Source organism: Melospiza melodia, chromosome 4, assembly GCF_035770615.1.
Source record: "Melospiza melodia melodia isolate bMelMel2 chromosome 4, bMelMel2.pri, whole genome shotgun sequence".
NCBI classification, from domain to species: Eukaryota; Metazoa; Chordata; class Aves; order Passeriformes; family Passerellidae; genus Melospiza; species Melospiza melodia.
In genome coordinates, this window is record NC_086197.1 from 18,912,405 (window position 1) to 18,933,613 (window position 21,209).

The following is a 21,209-nucleotide window of genomic DNA, read 5'->3' on the forward strand; positions in this document are numbered from 1 at the left end:
TTCCCCAAACTCTAGAGCAGCCTTCTCTAAGAGGCCTTGGGAAGGACGCCCCAAAGCCATCTCTCTCACTCCCATTTTCAGTTAAACTGGAACTATTCCTCCATTGCTAGTAGCTCCTGAGGAAGATAAATTCTTGGTTGCTGTTCTAGGGATACATGGTACTCATCTATGAGGTCTCCCTCCCAGTAGAAAACTCGCATAAAACAAATTAATGTACATTTGAGGTGCCAGATATGCACAGGTAATTTTCACATTGGCACTAGGTCATCCATGGTCCAGTTCCCTGGGTGACCAGCTGTTGTGGTGTTGTGGGTCCCCAGGGTGAGGTGAGAGATGAGAATCTGACTCCAAGCTCTCAGAAGGCTGATTTATTATTTTATGATATTATATTCTATTATATTAAAGGAAATAATATACTAAAACTATACTAAGCTATAGAGAAAAAAATTCATCAGAAGGCTAGACAACAATGAAAATAAAAACCTGTGAGTGACCAGAGTCCTGACACAGCTGGACTGAGATTGGTCATTAAGTAAAAACAATTCACATGGAACCAATCAAAGATGCACCTGTTGGTAAGCACCCTCCAAACTACATTCCAAGCAATCAGATAATTATTGTTTACATTTCTTTTCTGAGGCTTCTCAGGAGAAAAATCCTGGCGAAGGGATTTTCCATAAAATATCATGGTGGCAACCAGCAAAGCCACAGAGTCCCCAGACTGAAAGAATCAGGCATTTCCTTTTCCATGTCCATCAAAGGAGCAGAGGTCAGCTCTGTGCCCTGGTTGGATGCTGGGTTTGGCTGCAGGGTGTCATGCTGGGTGCTCACACAGGCAGAACAAATTCCAAATTGCTGCAGAAAGCTCCCAAATTATCTCAGGGGGGAGGCAGGCTAAGGAAAGGAGCTGAGGCCAGCAGAAGAACACATCCCAAAAAGCCAAAGCAAAAAGTGCTATTTAAGAGTTCACTCCAGTTTGAACAAGCCCAGAGCAGGGAAAGGCCTCACCTTCCCTGTCTGGGCTGTTTGCCCACCCAGATGAGCCCCAGCCAGCCCTGCCACTCCAGGTGACAGCTCCTCAGTGTCCCTGGCTGAAGCAATGCCCCCTTGGCATCAGCCCTAATGGGGCTGTAGCACAGTGCTGCACTGAGTGTCATTATCACTGTTAAATGCTGCTGGCCCTGATTGCCACTCATTACTGAGATATAATTCTCTGCCAACCTCAAAAAGGGAAGGGTAAAACTTCAGTAAAACCCCATATCCTTCCTTTTCTATCACTAAATTACCAGTTACTAAATGGACACATTGCACACGCTGGCACACATGGGAAAGTCGAGGGCCCACATTTTTTCCAGTCATCAGGAAATCAAACAAGTAGCAATTGCTTTTTTCTACAGAAAATATTTATTTGCAAGAAATGAAAAGCATAACATACTTCACTACATACATGTTTAGGCTAAAAAAGCAGGTAGTCTGTTCTCTCACAGAATCAGGCAGATGATTTAAAAAAGGAAAAACAGCAATTTCTTTCCACCCAATGGACATGTTTGCAGTGTGAACAATCAGGTGGGACTGTATCCAGATGACAGCACTTGTACAAAAATAGCAAGGTCACTGAACACAGACACAGAGTTAAATAGACAAGGCAAGAGAATAGAGATATCTGCAGTCAGAAGAGGCCCCAGTGAAGTTTACTGAGGAGTTTTGAGGGGGGAGTGGGGTGCTTTTGCACTGGTATCACTGTCCCTGTCATCTTAGACAGTTTTACATGTTTGCACAAACCTATTCTGCACCCACATGCACAGAGGGAAAGGCAAACACCAGCTGAAGTGCCCTAGGGGTGTCACAGCAGTGACTGCTCTGCACAGCCCAAGGCAATGGAATTGGCCATGGATACTTCTCCTCAAGAGAGCACCAGCAGGTAATTTACCCTTGGAAGGCCTAGTGAATCTCAGGGAAACTGAGATGTACTTGCAGCACCCTCTGAGAGGAAACTGCTTCCCCTGGATTGCATCTCACTGTGCCTGAGGGTGGTTAGGGCACCAGTGCTCCCAGGGGCCACCTTTTAAGGCAATTGACACCAGAAAATAATAATAAAAAAAAGCATTCAAAGCCATAATTCTGCAGACCAGAAATGATACCAGAATACAAAATAATTAGTTTTTTGTACCAAGCCAGAACTGGTGTCTGGAAAGGCCAGACAATCTAGACACACACACAAAATGACACAGTGCAACAACATTCAGTCAACAATTAATCACAGGACAGTCTTCAGAGCAATTCACACAACAGTTTTACAAGTGCTCAGTGATGTGGAATGTGAACAGGTCTCAGAGAGAAATGCCTGGACTTTCTGCTGCACCAAGCCCAAAGTGCCCTGTGTGATCAGGCAGATGCCTTTATTTAGCAACACTTACTACAAGAAGAAAACTCAAAACTCTGTGGTTTTGATACCTTTTGATATTCACAATGTACATGCGCACAGATGCACACACACACACTCATTCTAACTGTACAAATGAAGAAAGCAAGATGCCACTACATCAGCACCACTGATTGAAGTCTGCTATGGTAAAGTCAGATATGAGCAGAGTTCTGTTTAACAAAATTCAGTACCTGCCTCTGCTTCTCCCTCTCTCTCTTCCACTCCCTGCATTATGGACTGCTAAGGCTCAGAAAGATTTTCACCTGCTGTTTAGAGGGTAAAGTGGGATATAACATAAAGGTCAGGTATGTATAAACAGGACTGCATAGCACTAAAGAGCAAGGGGAAAGGAGTGAACCTAAACCTAGCAAGGAACTAATGAAAGAGACTATCACTGCTGATTTAGGCTATTACTGCTGATTTATGGAGTCAAGAGCTAGAAGGCTTCCCTGTGATGCAAGGAGTTCCTTCACCTGCCTTTCCTTTCACCCTTTCTGTAAGACAGGTTTACAAATCCAGCTTTCCCATGTTCTGTTCTCACCTCTTTAGTTGCAGCTCTTGGAGGAAGAATCTGGAGATTGGTTGTAAGGCAGATAAGAGACTACTGCTAATAAAGAATATCCAAACTCCATTCAGCATCAGATCCAAACAGCATCACAAATGAGTTTCCTGCGTGATGAACTTTTTTCTATACAGAAATTTGATTCATATATATATATATATACATATACACACACACCTTGGTAAAGCAGAAAAAGACCTGACATAAAAATGAGAAAACCAAATTGCAATTTGCCTCTCAATCCTGGAGTCTCCAATGGATGCTGATCACCTAAGCAATGCAGTATTAATCAGGATTAACCTTCAACAAATTCTCTGAATGCTCAATGCCACTTTATTGGCCATGTGAAAGCTACAAGATGAACTGAATCCTTACATTTTCTTTGTAAAGACCTTACTTAACACATACATCAGTTCATACCCCTTTGTAACCCCCAAAGTTGCCAAACCTTAATGCTAGAGAGTGCAAAGCAGCAACATCATAGCACTACAGTGTTATATAGGCTGGGACAACTTCAGTAGCTACAAAGTACTGACCTATCATTTCACCTTCAGAACACAAAATGTTCCCTTTTTAATTAGTGACTGGAGAAAGAAATATTTTAGTCACCAGGAGTATAAAAATACTCTGTATTCCTCTGTTCTGAGCTGCGTGGGTTTTGAACAATGGCCTCTTGGCATTAGCTAGAATCTAGAGCCCAAATACTCAGTGGAAATCCCTCCCAACGTAGCAATTAGCATCATTCACTCACTTGACCTACATTCTAAAAGTGTCTAGACAGAATTCACCACTGATAGCTTGGAGGGATGGGAGTGGAGAGGTGGGTTGGTTTCTTTAGCAGGAATAAAAAAAGTTTTTAGATTAATTTTTGGTCTATGTTAGAAGAATCAAGAACACATTAAGATACACTGCAACACACAGAGATGTGGAGGAAGAGGTCCCCTGTCAGTATAAATCAGACCTGCAGCCTCCAAGAGCAGTGTGTGAACACCATGCTGGTTGTATCAGCTGGGATCTGGCCTAAGAACCTCAGCCTAATCCATCAGTCTGTGCTGCTGAAAAATATTGAGTGGTGCAGATGAAATGAAAGAAGTGCAGCAAAGAAATATAAATAGCCTGGGGGGGAAAAGAACTGAACACTATCTACACCCCAGTAACAAGGTTAGAAACGTCACATGCCCTGTGATTCAGACTTTTAAAATATACATATATATAAAATAATGCCCTATATTCCTTCATAGCTTATCTCCCTAGAAGCAAAGACCCAGCAGATCTAAACATGCTCTAAAGCTACAGGCCAAAAGGTAAGTTTACTACTGTGTATAAAATTGTGCTGGTGAGCAACTTAACCTTACAGCTGAGGACTCTTTATCATTTAAGTCCTCTACTGGAAATGAAAATTATGTAGTACACAAGGCCTTGCTTACCCTGTCCAAACACAGACCTTTGATTCCACAGCACCAGGTAACTGATCAGCAGAAAAACCACACTGGCTCAAGGCTAAGGCCTCAAGTAATAGAGCTGAACTGACTAAAAGCACTTACTGGCATCCTCCCTGATATGCCTCACTACTCCTGTGCCCCTAACTCAGAGCACAGAAGCTGCCTCCCCACGTGGGCTGCAGTGCATCAGCATTCCCATCCCTGCATGCTGAGGCTGGCAGGGCAATGGCACCTTGTCCTGCCTCTCCTGTCCCCTGCTAGGCACAGAACAGGGACACAAACCCCCTCCGGAGGTCGTGAGTCCTTGCCACACCACAGCCTCTGAGTAGGTGATGGCAGGGGATTCCTGGGCCCCTGGCAGAGAAACCTGTTCCATTAAGGCCCCTGAAGAAAAATGATCACAAAGATAGCACAGTGAAGCAAAGCTTTTCCTTATTCTAAACTAACATGTAATACAATAAATCCCCAAGCAATGTGTGTGCTAGGTCAAGAGATTCCCTAAAAAAGAGTACCTAAAAATAACTTAAAGGAGTACACAAATTAAGATTATAGTAATAGATTATCAAATACTTACAAGAAATCAGAATGGCCAAACTGGCTTGGATGGATTAGTACAGAGGCCTGACCTAGACCATGGCCAGTTTCAAATGCTCAGGATGAAAACACAATTGACTATCTTCCAACCAGATTAGAACCAGTATGCCCAAATTAAACTAAAAAAGGGCAAAGTTTTAATGGTGGCCAGTGCAGATGGCTTCAGAGAGGAGGAGCTATTTCGGTTGTGCAAAGCCATCTATCCTTTAAGAGCTGAGAAATAATTCCACTTAGGTTTTCACACAGAGGAGTCACCAGCTGTATCTGGAATGGGAGGTGATCCATTTAGCTGGCAATGGGCAGGAGCTCAGGCTGACACTGCAAACTGCAAGGCTGGAAAGTGGTGTTGGCTTCACACCCTGGGGCCTCTTGTGCAAAACATTCAACCACTTGGCTGCCCTCAAAGGCAGCAAACCAAGGGTGCTCTGGGAAAAAAAAAAATTAAGGAATTTTCTAAACTATGACCTTGGCCACTTAAGCTGACCAGTTGGGGTCAATCCCAATGTTCTCCTGTCACTTTGCTGACCTCAAGTGGCTGAGCAATGCAGCCACCCCTTGTGGCACTCACAAGTGACCACTGTCTTAAAACCATTAAAAAAAAAAAAAAACACACATACAAAAGTTGTTAATGGATACTGGAATGATGCAGAGAATGCAGCAGGATCACTGTGAAGGGAAACAGACTTTATGGTGGAGGCTGACCCATGCCAAGATGGGAACACTTGCAAAGCAGACTACAACAGCATTTCTCCTCTCATTCTCACCTCAGGTAAAACAATAAGGCACTTGGGTAGAAGAATAGGGAATTAGCTAGAAGGGCAAATCTGCACACCAGAACGAGCTCATGGAGTCAGGCACTTGTTTCACTGTCACTGATGTGAAACACCCTCTTGAAATGGCACAGGGAGGACTGATCCATAGTCCCCTCCAATAGACCAAATCCCTTCAATTCATTTCACTGGATTTTGAGTCAGGCCTGAGGGTGGCAAATAGGATGCTGAAGGAAGAAAGTCTAAGGAGAATGAAGAACAAGGAAGGAGCTGGTGTGACAGCTGCTGTAATAAAATACAAATTCAATATTTTACAAAATAGAATAGTTGCAAGAAATATCTACTGTACATAGTAAAAAATTATTTGTAAGGCTAGGTTAGTTTTTCCCTTATTTATCATTAGGAAAAAAAATAAAAGAATAAAGAGCTTCAAATTACTTTTTTTTTTTAATTGACTTCTTCTGGTAAACTGTTAAGTAGCTCTGCTAGCCTGCTGAATTAGGGATTTTCACATTAGATCCATCCTCAATGGAGCATGAGTGCCCTTCTGCAGGAACCAGATAAAACCCTGCACAAATTCTGGACTGAGTTCAACGATGCCCCTGCAAGGACAAACTGCAAGAAGCACAGCTCAGGCAAAGGCATGACCAGGGTACTGAGAGAGAGACAGAGAGGGCACTTGAAGAACATCATAGGACAAGAAGGAACAAAGCACAGAGAAGAGGGCTGGACCAGGATCAGACCTGAATGCTGCTCTTGGCTTTTTCCTGAGCTTGGGTCAGTCACTTCACCCCCTCATGCGCTCATCTCATTCCTCTTTTGACAGGTCTCCTGCCCATGTAATCAGCTCCTCAGATCAGAGGCTGCCTTGGCAAACAACACTTAATACAGGATCCACCACCTCTAGGTGTGAACTGGCCTGTCTGTACCCAAAGCAGTTGGCACACCTCTGGAAAAGCAGGTAAGAGGAAAACAAGACACCTGGCTTTATTTTAGGGCAATTCAAGCTTAACGGGAGGAAACGGGCATTCAGTGATGTTTGTCCAATTTCAGGGTCTGCCCAGATCACTTGAAGGGTTAGCAAAGCTCAGTTCTCTTCATTGCAACTACCTGAACAGAATGTTTCAAAGCTAATAAATACTATTTACAACAGTAACAGGAAGATGGCAAGGAAAGGAAAACACAAGACAATCTGAGACGGGGTCTACACAAGAATTTTCATCAACCAGCTAGAAGCCAATAAATTAAATCCATACACTCCTCTCAGGAAGCACTTCTGGTTTAAGCCTTACATTGATTTAGTTTGTTGGAAAGGAACTGACTTAAGATAAATAGATTAGCCTTCAGCAGACTAAAGGGCATCCATCTAAACTATTGCATAAATGTAACAAAACCTGCTTTCTAAACAGATTTAGTTAAACTAGTGTAATTCTCCCACACAGTGTGTGGTAAGACAGTGACTAATCTTTGCTTAATTTCTCAAGGGTGGAAGCAGGGAAGCCCACCAGGACTGCATTCAATGCACAGAGAAGCCTATCCTGCTAAGTGATGAAGAGACTGCAGGGAAGAGGGGAAAGAGCATGGAGAGGACAATCCAGCAGCATCATGGACCAGCCCTCTCCTGCCTGTGCTGTGAGCTCAGCAGTGTCAGGGCCCTTTCTTGTCCCCTCAGCAGCAGGCTGCACATATGCTTCTCTATCCCCCAAAAGGCTCCAGGGCTGCAGACCTGCAGGCACAGAGCTGTGGTGAGACTCTAAGCACCATCATGCTGCCTCTCCTCTCTCTCTCCATTACCTTCTCCCAAGAAAACCATCACCCACATGCTCCCATTGGGTTTGCACAATTCACCCTTCTCCAGAATGTCTTTGTGCTCAGATCAGGCTGTGTGCATGTACAGGCACACACAGTCACTGGCACACTGCTGGCATCATCTGCCATCATAATTCAGTGCTGCCCTTGCAGTGTTAGACAGGAAAGGGACAAAAGCAGAGACAGGGACTGTGTGCCACGTGAGGAAGGGAGTTACAGAGACAAGAGATCCCATCTGTAGTCACAGCCCCATCAGTCAATGCAGAAGTTGAACTCCCTCTCTTTTGTACTTTGGTTCACTGAGGATGACAAGTCAGGGGAACTTTGGTTGAAAATATGTGGGAAGGAGGGAAGTCAAGAAAAAAGGCCTTTTTAATTTTTAAGAGGTGGCATTGACTCTTCTGTCTATTTCAATTATCTTCAGTGTTTCATTTCCTTCTAGTTCCGAGTTGACTCTGTAGGGAACAAAAAACCAAAGGTTAATGCTAACAGTAAGTTTTTAAGTACATATCCTGCTTGATTTTGCTAATGCTAAAGATCCATTCAGTATTTACCAGCAAGGTATTGGTCAGTTAGCTGGGTCTGGTAACATACTGAATTATCCTAAAGTAGTCATCTCTTTGGCTCTAGGCAAGCAAAGGTGCAGCAGATGAAAGCATATATATTTAAACCAGTGACTCTCTTTTCAGAGGCCTGAAAAACTTACATTTATGCTAAAAATAAAAAGCAAACAAAAAAAAATCCCTTACATTTATGCTGAAAGTGAGGGAATTCAGTGTGAGAACTTAAGTAGTCAGATAATTGTACATGTCTGTCTCCTGAGACTGAGTCCTGCAAACTTGCAGCAGTAATGCTTCAGTAAAATCACTGCTGTGAGAAACTCCAGCTCTTCATGCCCTAACCTCATTGAAATTCCAGTGAATCACAACCTCACACTTCCATACAACTGCCAAAAGCTTATTCCTTTGGGAAGCACACAAGTAAGTGCTTTAAAGAAGGGGGTAGGCCCAACTAACAGGCTTACAGGGGTTAGGTTTCTGGCAGAAGTATTGAATTTGGTAGATGTATTACTACAATTCTCTTGCAACCACTTCGCCAGAGCAACAGTGACTTTGCCTATAGGCTCTCCAGATAAAAGCCAAACTCCTCCTTCATGCTTCATGGTGCCCAGCACATGAAGTGTTAGTGCTAGCCTAACCTCTGTCCTTTAGGCATGAACAAGAGTGACACAGAACACCCGTGTGACAAGCAGCCTACCCTGCACTCACCTGTGCTGCTGCAGGCCCAGCAGCACTGATTTCTCTAGCCTGGTCTCGTTGGCTATTGTGAACTGCATGATTTCATCCTGCTGTGTCCCTGGCACAGCCTCCAGGGACAGTGCTGTGAACTTGGAGGTGTCTGTTTGTCGGTCACTGCGATCTGCGAAGGAGATCGCGCTGGATGGCTCCTCCAGCTGTTGAGGCTCTTCATAAATTAGGAGGCTCCTTGACCTCACTGCATACAAAGAGAGAAGGCAAAATGAGATGAGCAACACACAGCTCAGAGAACAACCCTGGCCATTTCAGGAAATGGAAACTGTTAGGGCAGAGCCAAAGCTGCAAAGGCCTTTTCTTTTCATAGTGATTAAGTGGGGCACTTTGAGAGCTGAAGAAAGAAACCACAGGAATGGTCTAGGTAGGGATCAAAAAGCCCTAAATTATTCAAAAAACAAGGATAAAATTAAATAATAACTTTGATAATATATTGTTTCATTATGGTTATGTAATACTAACAGTTCCCCATTCAGTCCTTGGACTCTTTGGTGACACTGGCAAAGAAAACAGCCACTGAAATAATTTGTGCATTTTAACATTATGAACATCTGCTACCAAGGAGAAACCCTGCTACCCTTCACAGACCACTAACTTTAGTTCTGCAAACAGAGACAAAAAAGTCTTTAAACAGAAGTACCAAGCAGGCTAGTGGGGAAAAAGTTTTGCTCATTTTTATGAAGTCTGCTGCCATCAGCATCAGACAAGCTATCCTTCTTAGAAAAACAGAGGTATACATTAAAAAATGGCCATTTAAGGAGCAGAAATGCAAGAGGTGCTTGAGAAGGGGGTTGGGAATGGGTGTGGAAAACAAGTGCTTAAGTACAACCAAGGAAAGAGCAAGACTGGAATAGCTGTCACTTACCAATGGAATCTGTGTAGGACTCTGGTGAGGAATGCTGCCTGGGCAACACCATCTTTGTAGCAGAAGGATATGGCCCATAGCTCTGAGAGAAGCTGCCAAAAACTACTGCAAAGCACAGCACCACCATCTGGCAAAGGGAGGAGGCAGGAGAGGTGAGTGCACCTGAGATCTGACACTTTATCAAAACAAACCATGTGGGGCCATCCTCACCTCTGCACACCTAGCAAAGGCACCTACACAATGACAATTCAGTGCTTCAAATGGCATATCTCAATGCTGGGGCTGGTTTTCAATGTCTGCACCATTCTGACCAGCTGCCTTTTTTACTCACTAAGCTGAAATGCAGATAAAGATGCCATGTGTGTCTTAGAGGCACTGCTGAGGATTTCCAAAGTTATTTCTGCTGCTGGCCCCAGTTTTGCTTCCAAGTGACAGTGAGGCTAGACTGGGAGAACAGCTCATGCCTTGTAAATTATTTCCATCAATTTACAGCACTTTTGGTATAAAGGGAACTTGATAGCTGAATGTAAGAAGGGGAAAGCAAATGTTTCATTCTACTCATTTTCTTATCTTGACTACTACAACTGAAACAGGACAGAGGTAGATTTACAGCCTCAGTCATATTTTGATTTGGTTGAGCAAGTTTATTTTTATTAGTATCAAAAGTACGAGCCTCAAAGGTCACCCTCATTTTCATTTTACAACCCTAGACACCATTTACACCTTATAATACTGCAGGAAATAATAAAGTGGGACCCTTGGAAGAGCATTGCTCCTTCTTTCATCACTGCAGCACCCAACCAAAACCACAGGCCCAGTCTCCTCCAGAACTCAGTACCTTCCCACAACCATTAATCTTCATCAATCACAAGTCTCACCTCCCTCAAAATTGTTAAATCATGATAAGGAGTTCCCTAAGCTGCAAATTTGCCATGGGGAGGCTTTGCAGAACAAGAGATGTGCCTTGAAAGAGATGCTCCTTCCCTCAGAATCCCCAGCCTTAGGAATACTCACCATAAGACAGGTCCCTGTTTGTGTGCTAGCTGCCTTACACGAGCGGGACACTTTGCCAGCAACCACAGCTTGGAGTCTCTGCAGCTGCTGCAGAAGAGTTCTGGAGGGCAAAGACAACAAACAAGCATCACACACACTGACCTGCTTGCTGGTTAAATAGATTTTTGTTCCAAATTCCACACATGGAAATAACACAGCATTTAGGATAAGGTAGAGATGGTTAAAGTCTTCTCCTTAAAATTACTAGCAAGGAATGTTTTTAATTTTACAAAGTTTTTACATGTATTAGCACTGAAAAGTTCAAGATTTTTTGCTTTTCCCTCAGCTTATGTCCCTGATCAATTACTTCTTTAGTACTTTCAGTAAGTTCTTATAAATAAAAATTGTATTTTCAGTGTTTCTATACAAAATGGCACATTAACAACTGAAACTGCTCTGCATGCAAGTGACCAGTTGCACATATAATGTCATGAATTCAGCTGGAGTTTTGCCATTATTTTTAAAGGTGCAAAATCGAGTTTATAACTGCTCAGTCAATTTTCAAAACCTTCAACTGCTCTAGTTGATAATCCAGTTGGTTATCAAAACCCCCTTTTCCCAAAATCTTGCTATTTAGCTGTTTAGAACACATGCTGGCTGACTTTTAAAGAGAAGAACTTAAAACCAGACATAGGCACAGACTTATGACATTCATTTATTAAATAAAACACTTTAATGCTATTTGTTAAATCCTGCAGAGTTGACAAAAATTGCAGATGCTTCAGGTGGCTCCTCTGATTGTGTCTTTCAGAGGTCCCAGCAACAATGACAATCCTCTTGGGGCTGGATTCAACAGTCCCAGACCAGAAAGGCCTTTCTCACTATTTTTTGGGGTTTTTTTACTTTTTCTGCTGAAGCATCAATTTCTACAGTCAGAACACAGTAATTTAAATGGGAAATGATCTCAAAGTATGATCGGTACAGGATTTTCCCATAAGTCTCTTTAACAATCTATCAGCAACCCAAATGCCTGTCCTCAACACAAATACAGCACAATTTTGTATCAAGATGCTACATTTTCTATTTGCTCCCAAGTTTACTTTTCACTTCTCCTGTAAGTTTCACAATCTAATGTGGAGGATACCCCACAGAAACTCCAGACAGTTTTGGAGGCTGTTACGTCAAAAGCTAAAGCAAGAGGCAAGGTCAGGATGTCAGAGAAAATAGAAGGAGTATTTTAAGACCAAACTGGCTAAAAGCTAATTGTAGGACAGACCCAGAGGTGCCTTCACAGCTCAATATACACTGGTCTGCCTATTTTCATAGATTTTTTTAATCATCAATGCTCACTGCTAATTAGGGTTTAATGAATTCAAGGACTTCAGGAATACATTCTGAAACGAGCACAAGGCATTCTCACAGCACAGATTTATCTGGGCCAGCAGATCCTTCACCCCTTGTTAAGAAAGGATATCTTGAATGCTCTTGAGAGCATGGCTTACTCTGCAACTCAGTATTTAAAAAAGAGAGCAATATGCCCAATGCAATCCTTTATTCAGTAATACAGAGACCACAGGCAAATGAAGAGATACAAACAGTGTCCACCACCTAAATGAGACCATCCCTAATTCCCTGCTCCCTCTGGCATCTCTCCTCAGTTCCTCCTGCCATCCACTGCATGGCACAGACCTGTGCACATCATTTCCTGGCACAGAACACCTTTCCTGCAGTATTCCCACCTCGTGCCACCAGCTGGGTTAGACAGCAACGCCCTTCCAACCCTCAACTTTCTGTGCTATTTTGGAAGACTAAATCTTTCCCCAATTTCAGGCCTGACTCACTGGAGGAAGGAGCTCTCCTCCTCCTCAGCTTGGGGGCTGGCAGCAGCAGCCTTGAAATGCTGATCGTTCCTGCCACTTTTTGTGGAGGCGTCAGTGAGAAAACAGCTAATGGCTGGTGAGGAAATCAACAGAGAAGAGGCAATTCTCCTCAGTTTGTTCATCTCTGCCTTTTCATGCTCAATTTAAAAAACCTGTTGGGCAGAGTGGGCCCAGAGAGCTGATTACAAAACAGCCTCTTTGGAAAGTGTAATTAGGCAGGTATTCTGAGGTCTTCTACAGACAGAGGAAGATTCATCCTCCACCTTATTTACCAAATTCCTCCACATAAAATATCTTTCTTCCCCCAGTCACTTATCTGTTTGAGCAGAGCTACTGTTTCCTTCTCTACAGACAAGGACTCAGTGTTTGGAGCTGACAGGATACAGGTGCACTTGCAAACTGTGAGCAAGAACCGAGGCAAGAACAAGAAACAAGCTTGATCAGAGATGACATCAGTTTATCCTGCCACTGCCAAAATGAGACACTCCTTGGTGCATTTATTCTCTGTTTGAACCTGGAATGGTGGAAAACTGGATTCTGAGGTCAAAAGGAGATTTTGATGCAAAAGCTTGTGACTGGACAGCTGCAAGGGTGATCTGGACCAGGAGAGGTAAAAGGAGCAGATCTCTGATGCTCCCTCTAAATACCAGCAGAAAGGCCACAAATGCTTTTAGTGGAATACACTGCCTATGGCTAAGTCCTAACAGGAGAAAATGCAATGCCAAGACAGCATGCTAAGGGGGTTTGCACCCACAGGGATTATTTTCACTGTGTCTGACACGTTTCCCAGGGATATTCAATTAGAGGGTCAATTCTGTAGGAGGTGTGAGTGAGCTTTCACGCTTTTCCCTGCCAATGGAAGCACCTCAGAGGAAAGCTGTAAAGTGCCTGAAGACTCCTGCACTTCCTTCCACATGCTGCCAGCAAACTCAGTCTGCCAGTGATGTCTTAGTTTTGGTTCATATTCACAAATATTCATCTTCAGAAAAGGCCTTTTTACTACCAAAGTATGGAGCAAATTAAGCCTTCCCTTCTGCTTCCAGTGATACTTTAATTAAGGAGAGAAAACTTGTCACTACAGAACCACCTGGGAGACTTCCTCAAGTCAGCATTTCTCTTTGAAATCCAACATTGATGCAAACAAACAAAAAAACAACAAATGACATCTTCTAGGGGACATCAAACACTTTATCCTAATCAAAACTTTTTAGAGGATTATTCCTATTGTGTGAGGAACAAAACCCAACTCTGATAAGGAGAGAGAAAAATATTCCGTCTTTTAATTCTACAGAGATTCCTTCTCTGCCTGTCCCATTTGTAGCAAAGGGGACAAATTCCAAAGTAAAGTTTTAACTAAAAGACCACTTAAATCCACAATCTTCCCTCATTTGAATTACAAAGAAAATCTCCACTATTTTTTTTCGTAAAAGCTGTTTCAGCATAAAAACCTAGTAAGTAAGTAAGTAAGTAAGTAAGTAAGGAGTTACTGCAGGGCTGCCAAGCTATTGTAAGGATGGCCTGAAGTTAGATGCAAGATATCTCATTGCAACTTCAACCTATATCCTTTACTCCTTGAAAACAATTTGCTAAAATGACTTTATCAGTCTCAAATGAATAAACAACTGATCAAATCAGTGAAGTCTGGCAGCTTTGGTGCTGATAAGCCTTTGGTGGACCAGGCTGATGTGCAACTTGATCTTTAGGTGACTGGGAATTGAAGAAATGGAAGAATATCCTATTTTTATTTACAAGACATTGCCTTTAAGGTGCTTGTTAGTGCAGACCAGCACAGCTGGCTGCTGTTACTCCATGGGAGCAACTCTGGCATCCACCTGCACTCATTGTCCATGTGTGACACTCTCATCCACACATGCACTGCATCCTATGTCTATCATTTCTCCAGGAAAAGAGATCATCAAGATACTTACAAATACAGAATCAACAAAAGTGAGAAGCAAAAGCAGTTCTCAACACATGATACCCAGAACCAGATGTTTCAAAACTGTCTTTAAGCCCACACAGGCTCCCAGGTAGACAACACTGGTGGTCAGAGAATGTTTGCAATCCTCTGGATCACTGGCAGGTTCTGCCTTTGGTCTCAGTGCCAAAATGTGAGTGGGTCAAGCCTTCCTGGTGGCTGGGACAACTTAGTTCAATACCCAACACGGCTTCTTCTCACACCCTTTGCTTTCTGAGAGAGCTTAGATGCTACTCAAACCAATGGCTCACTTGTGGCAATAAGACAAAACAGGTAAGAATGGAATAATGTGCCTGCTTAGTTTTGAGAAAACTGCCTAGGAAGGAACTTGGATGGGTTTCTTTTAAGGGATTGAGTCACACAAATGAGGAGAGGTAACATATGCTACTGTTCTAATACTAAAGCTGACAAAAATGCTGCACTCACCCACTCAGAGTAATGAGAATTAAAAACTCTGGCATCTTGATCGCCAGCCTCCTGCCTTGTCTTTTAAGATGTGTGAATGCCAAGAGATGCTCCTGGATACATTTTTTTTGACCACACCTGCACCTCTGACATTACATCTCTTCAAACCCAGATTTTCAGGCTAAGGCTGGCTTTCAAGGAAGAATCTTCTAATTTTTTTCATGTTACTGAGAGTAACAAAGGAAAACTTTTATCAGAAAAAAATCCTCATGTTTCCATGGTTTGGAGCCAGATTTTGAAATGCAAGCAGGGTTTCCCTTAAGTCTTAGGTATGTATCTATGCAAATGTTTTCTATATATAGATTAACATACTCTTAAAATCTGATTGCACATACTGAAAGGAAACTGCTGTTCAATAGTTGTATGTTTTGGAAATTGCTCTTCAGTTCCTCTCAATCCAGCTAGACTACACAAACATGATAGTGACAGACAGTAATACATGTTCATTAACTTCTAGATAAGCAACTGTAGCCCAACTTTTCAACAAGGTAAAAATCCAACTTTGTCTACATCTACAGTTGAAAGCATCATTTTAACACATAATCCTTTTTTCCTGTTATCTTTCTTCCCCTCTTACAGTCTTTCACAATGGGAGAAGAGCTTTGATCTAATTTTAGATAATATGTTCAATAATGTCTTCATTTTTTACTGAAATGAATACTCAAAGTTAAAGCTAAAGTCAACTAGGGCTCTGCTTTGGGCATATTAAATAAGATACATGTGTGCATAACTGAGCTAAGTACTTTGAGAAAAAAAGCCCTAAACATATAAAATTGGATATCTGACAAACCAAACTGACACTAAATAATTTTGACCACCACTGCTCCAAATAGATTCCTTGGATTCCTGACTGTATGTAGGAGATGAAAGTTCCAGCTATAGGATGCTGTGAAGACAAGTTCTGAAACATGTGAACAGTTTCTGGATGTCATGCCAAAGCTCTGTGTACCAATGAGAAAATGAGACATTTTGAATTCACTGTAGGATGTGGATAATGTACATTAAACCAGGGCCTGGAACCATTCTCTGCATGACACAGAGAATTGCACAATTATACAGTAAAGAGGAAAAGTGGCCTTTTGGAGTTAAGGTGAAAAACTTTATAATATGATATGTTACAAAACTGAGGTTTGATGAAAGCAGGCACTTTAACAAATTTCTCAGCACTTCACACATAAGCCTTAGCAGATTTTAGACACAGTTGATATCTAAATAGCCAAAACAGCATTGCCATGAGTTACAAGAATTTCAGTGCAGAAGGATGAACATCTGCTTCTCTGCATGAGATTACAGATCAATATCAATGCTACTGCAGAGGGAAGGAAACAATGCAACTCATCCCACATGGGGAAAGCATGAAGGATTTAGAGATCATACCACTTGCCTAAAACTTTTTAGAGCATTCAGCTGAAAGAATTAAGATAATCAAATAATAGGTAAGATGCCAAAGGTCCTTTCTGAAAGGATGGACAACAAAGCTTGAGTGAATCCTCAGTAGCTTAGAGATGAAAACAGCTGGCCAAATTTATTTTAACTGGGGAGAACAACAGTAGGTTGATAACATGTTATCCCCAACGGGATAATCTATAGCTTCACCTTTTCTTAAGAGAAGTTGGCTTCAGTACCTTCTGGGACAGATTCTGGGTGAGACATCCCTACTCCACACCTACAGAATAGCTGCTGGTTCTTTTATGTCAAACCCTGGAGGATGATCTAAGAGGCACAGGAATGGCTTGGCTCTCCTCAAGCAAGCAGCAGATGTCTTTCTGCATGAGCAGTGTGTGGGAGACACTCTGCAACAAGCCACAGTGCTACAGGGTCTGGCTTCATGAAATTAGAGATTGGATCCAGAGATTAGAAACAACACATGCCACTCAATTAGCAATGCACTGGCTGCCAGATCAGCTCTAGGGCCATTTTCCATGATCCTGGGTCTTATCTTCAAAATCCAGCTTCCCCCCACACATCAGTGTCACCATCATGCTCCTTGGTAATATTCAGGCACCACTGCAAATGCCTCTAACTGGGAAGAGCTGAGGGTGGGCTCATCTGGTACCTACTCACTGGAATTTGCCACAAAGCATAAGCCAGGATTGACACTGCACTCTCTCAGCTAACATCAAATTAAAAGCTTAGCTATTCAACATCTTCTGCCATGTGTCCTTTGAAAAAGCCACCATGGAGTCACCCCTTTTTTCAGAAATGAAGAAGCAAGATGATGATTTCCCCCTCCAAATGAAGGAAATTCTGGGGTGTGAGATAGTTAGAAGGGTACACAGTAATTGCAATGACATCTAGTAGTGCATAAGGAAATAATAATGACTCTTGAGTTTCAGCACTGTTAATTCTGGAAGTGTCATGTCTCAAATTAAGGCTTCCTGGCAAAATTTCACTAAATAAAGACAATTGGGAGAGCTGGACTGTAGGGGTTTTTTTTTGTTTTGTTTTGTACTGCTAATTACATTCCCTTGGGCAGTGGAGGAACTCAGAGAAGAGTGCTAAAAGGTTTCTCAAGCACACCACAGGCTGGGGAAGCAGTTTAAGACATGACATCAAAACCTCCATGCTTTATATCCCTGCAGTCACAGTAACTGGCATTCCACATCTTTCTCTGACATGAACCCCATCAGACACAGCTATTGTTCCCATTTCAGTTGATCTCTTAACCTCCAGATTTTCACTTTTCATGGTGATATCCTGCTACCAAGCTTTGTTTGATGATATCCATACCTTACCTGTTAGTGTTCTCCAGGACTTCAACCTTCTTACGCAGCTCACTGTTTTCATTTGAGCAGGTCTCAACTCTGGAGACAGCACAATGAAAGAGAAATATTAAAACATCAGTTATTTGTTCAAGTGATTGTAAAACAAGCCAAACTTGCTTTCACTGAGAGCTCCAAGATCTTGCCTGCATTTAAAGAAACAATTGCACCAATGAACCTTAGTTGCAATATTTAATCACACTTCATTGCATGAAACACAAAGCAAAAGTTGCATTAGCTGTCTGGCAAATGCCATGCTTCTGAAATCAGAGCCTCAAATTTCAAGTTTTTAAAGGCTAATAAGCCATGAGATTAAGGACAGTGCTCAAGACTGTCCCAAGACACTACCCATTTCCAAACCACCCTTGAAATCCCCAAACTAAAGGACGTTGTCATACAACACGTAAGAGGTTCAAGTAAAATATGTGACTCCTAAGAAAACAAACAGAACCATCCTGAATAGCTTCAAGAAGAAAAAAGGGAAAAGAAAATATCCTTGATATCTGGTATGCATGAGGTGGAATTTCAGAAGAGTAACTCTGAGGAAGCAAGACAGAGCTATAAAGAGACAAGAAAAAAATGGAAATTACATCAAGGATATCACCAAAGATGGTACAAGAGTTTTAACAGAACCATCTGGTGAATTGCATAAGAGTAATACTAGAATATTCATCTCCTGGAAGAAAGATAAATTTGGGATATAAATCACTAACTGGGGGTTTGGCTCCTGCTTGCTAAGGGAAGTCCATGGGTCACATGCTATTTTCCTGAGTCCTGCTTATTTTCCCAGGCAGTCCTGACTCACCCACTTCCTATTTCTGTTTTCATCTGCACTGGAAGACAGAGCTCACTCACTCTGGATCCATCTTTCCCTGAACACTGCCTGTCCACTGGCCAACACAGTCTCCTGAGGTGAAGGCCAATGCAGCTGGGTCTCGCCTAATTTAAGGTGTGAAGTGTTTGCTGGCACATTAGCACGGTCCTGACCCCGAGAAGCAGCTGCCAGGAGCAGGGCCTTTTCTCAGTCACTGCCACGAGATGGCAGCTGGCACTCTGTGCATGGAACTGTCCCAGCAGCCACAGCTGGATCCCTCCCCAGTCCCACAGCTAGAGCTACTGGCCTGCTTCAAACAGGAAGGAGGCTGGCTTACTTTTTTTCCAGACTGTCCATGTATTCTTTCTTTTTTCTTCTACTTTCCTGGGCAGAGATCTAAGGAAAAAGGATGAAAAACACCAAATATTTGTACAGAAAACAAAAGCATCAGAGATGAATTAATAAACTGGTAAAAAGCCCCAGTGTCATTGGATTCTAGCATCTGTCTTGTTCTCATTTCTATTCCTGGCAAGCAAAGCACTGACTCGATCTATTTCCACATTCTGAAGCAAGGCTCCTCCTTTCAATCACACAAAAAAAGATCATCCCCTGCTAACCTTAAAAAAGAAATCAGATTCATCTGGAGAGAATATCCCAAGACAAATACCAAAAGATGATCCCAGCATGATGTCTTGCATCCAGGAGGGAAAAAAGCCCATGAATGTATTAGAAAGCAGCTTTGCAGACAACAGCATGGGGTCCTGATGAACAAGTCAAACAACTGTCAGCAGTGTTCCCCTGCTGGAAAAGCAGCCAGCCAAATGTGGATGAAGGAGATTGCAGTTAGCAGGTCCAGAGGATGGGTTCTTGCCCCTCTGCTTGGTGGCTGCAAAACCCCAGCTGAGTAGAGCAGTGCAGCCCATGGCTCAGAAACAAATCCTCTGGATGTACAGAAGCAGGCCCAGGGGCAGGGCTCTGCTATAATAAGCATGCCACAGCACATGACATTTCAGGAAAGGAAGAAAAAGATGGGCTTGTTCAGATTGAAGAAGAGAAGGCCAAGGAGGGAATCTGATTTATTGCTGTTTTCAACTATCTCGTGCAGCAAAGATGATGTCAGAGCTCTCAGAGGCACACAGCAAATGGCAAGAGGCAACAAATACAAGCTGCAGCAAAGGAAATTCCCATCACACATTAGGGATTCTATTTATTTGTTTTTACCACAGGAGTGTCCTAATATGGGAACACGGTGCCCAGAGACACAGGGGACTCATCATCCTTTGCAGCAGTAAAATGTGACTGGACAAGACCCTGAGCAACCTACTCTGAGCTGACCCTGCTTTCCAAGCCAGGCTTTGACCAAAGGACCTCCAGTTTTCTCCTTAATATAAATGACTAATTCTATGTAAGTGGTGCATGAAATGCACAACATCACTTCTGAAAATTTTGAGAAAACACAGTACAAGACGAAATTTCAATTTAGTGTGCCCAAATTTACACCTCTATCTGCTAAAACCAGTAGCAGAATATAGTAACCATGAAATATGTGCTAAAATCCTCTAGAATAAGTGAGCTGGCCAGGTCTGAAAAAAATTGCATTCTTCCCTATCACTATGATCTTCTCAATGGCAGAAGGAAAAAAACAAACTTGCAGGGAATTTGGCATCCTTGGTATCAACTTTACAAGTCACTGAATTCAGTGATCAGAAGACCAGTGCACTGAAATACAGTGTCATATTTTAAAACAGGAAACAGAAAAGAACACCTTCCTCATCATGCAAAGAATACAGAGCTCTTTGCCCACCAAAAGGGTAGGATTGTTCTGATTTTTAAATGGAGCCAAGCCACAGCAACTTGATACCCTGCCTGCTAAATACTCTATTGTTAACGGGGTCAGGTAAATACCTACACTGAGGCACACTCACACTGACAGACAATTTGATGGATGTGTTCAGGAACAAAGAAAAGCACTTTGTTAAAAGACAACTTGCAGCATTCAACAGTACCACGGACCATTACTGCAGAATTTTCTAAAATGAAGGACAAGCAGGACCCAGCCAGCAAAGCTAACTAACATTTACCTTGTTTTTGATTTTCCTGCGGATTTTCTTTAGGACTTTCTCCTCTGCTTTTGTCAGGGGCAGTTTGGTAGGGATTGGGTAGCCCTCTGCTATCAGTGTCCTCTTCTCTTCCTCTGTCAGGATGAGGGGGCCAGTCCCCTGTAATTTCTTCAAGGGTCATAGAAATGAAATAAAATAAAACAGTAAGTGCACACAATCTTAGAAGAAAGGGTTGTTAGAGAGGAGAGGCAGCAGGTCTCCCACTCCAGACAGGATTATATCTGTTATACTAGAACAGCCTCCTGCAACTGGGAATGTGTGGAAGACCTTTCAGGTAACTTCCATTCTGAGTTCAAACCTTTGGGACAGGATTTCCTCAAAACAGTTGTTCTTGGCCCAGCTCTGAGGGCAACAGTATAACTGCCTTTGGCTCAAACAGGGATAGATACACATGAGAAACACTACTGAAATTCCCACCCT

The 21,209-nt window shown here is 42.5% G+C and overlaps 1 protein-coding gene across 2 annotated transcripts in view; it reads right to left on the bottom strand.

Annotated features, from left to right (window-relative positions):
• Positions 1–1,381: 1,381 nt before the first annotated feature.
• Positions 1,382–21,209, bottom strand: part of CREB3L2 (cAMP responsive element binding protein 3 like 2) — a 76,585-nt gene continuing 56,757 nt past the window's right edge. For both annotated transcript variants that reach the window (XM_063154107.1, XM_063154106.1), the window contains exons 6-12: positions 20,751–20,897; positions 19,007–19,065; positions 17,829–17,897; positions 10,792–10,891; positions 9,778–9,904; positions 8,871–9,096; positions 1,382–8,057 (exon numbers count right to left, since the gene is read on the bottom strand). In XM_063154107.1, the coding sequence (XP_063010177.1) occupies positions 7,982–8,057; positions 8,871–9,096; positions 9,778–9,904; positions 10,792–10,891; positions 17,829–17,897; positions 19,007–19,065; positions 20,751–20,897 (804 nt within the window). In that variant the 3' untranslated portion in view covers positions 1,382–7,981. The remainder of the gene's footprint in view (positions 8,058–8,870; positions 9,097–9,777; positions 9,905–10,791; positions 10,892–17,828; positions 17,898–19,006; positions 19,066–20,750; positions 20,898–21,209) is intronic.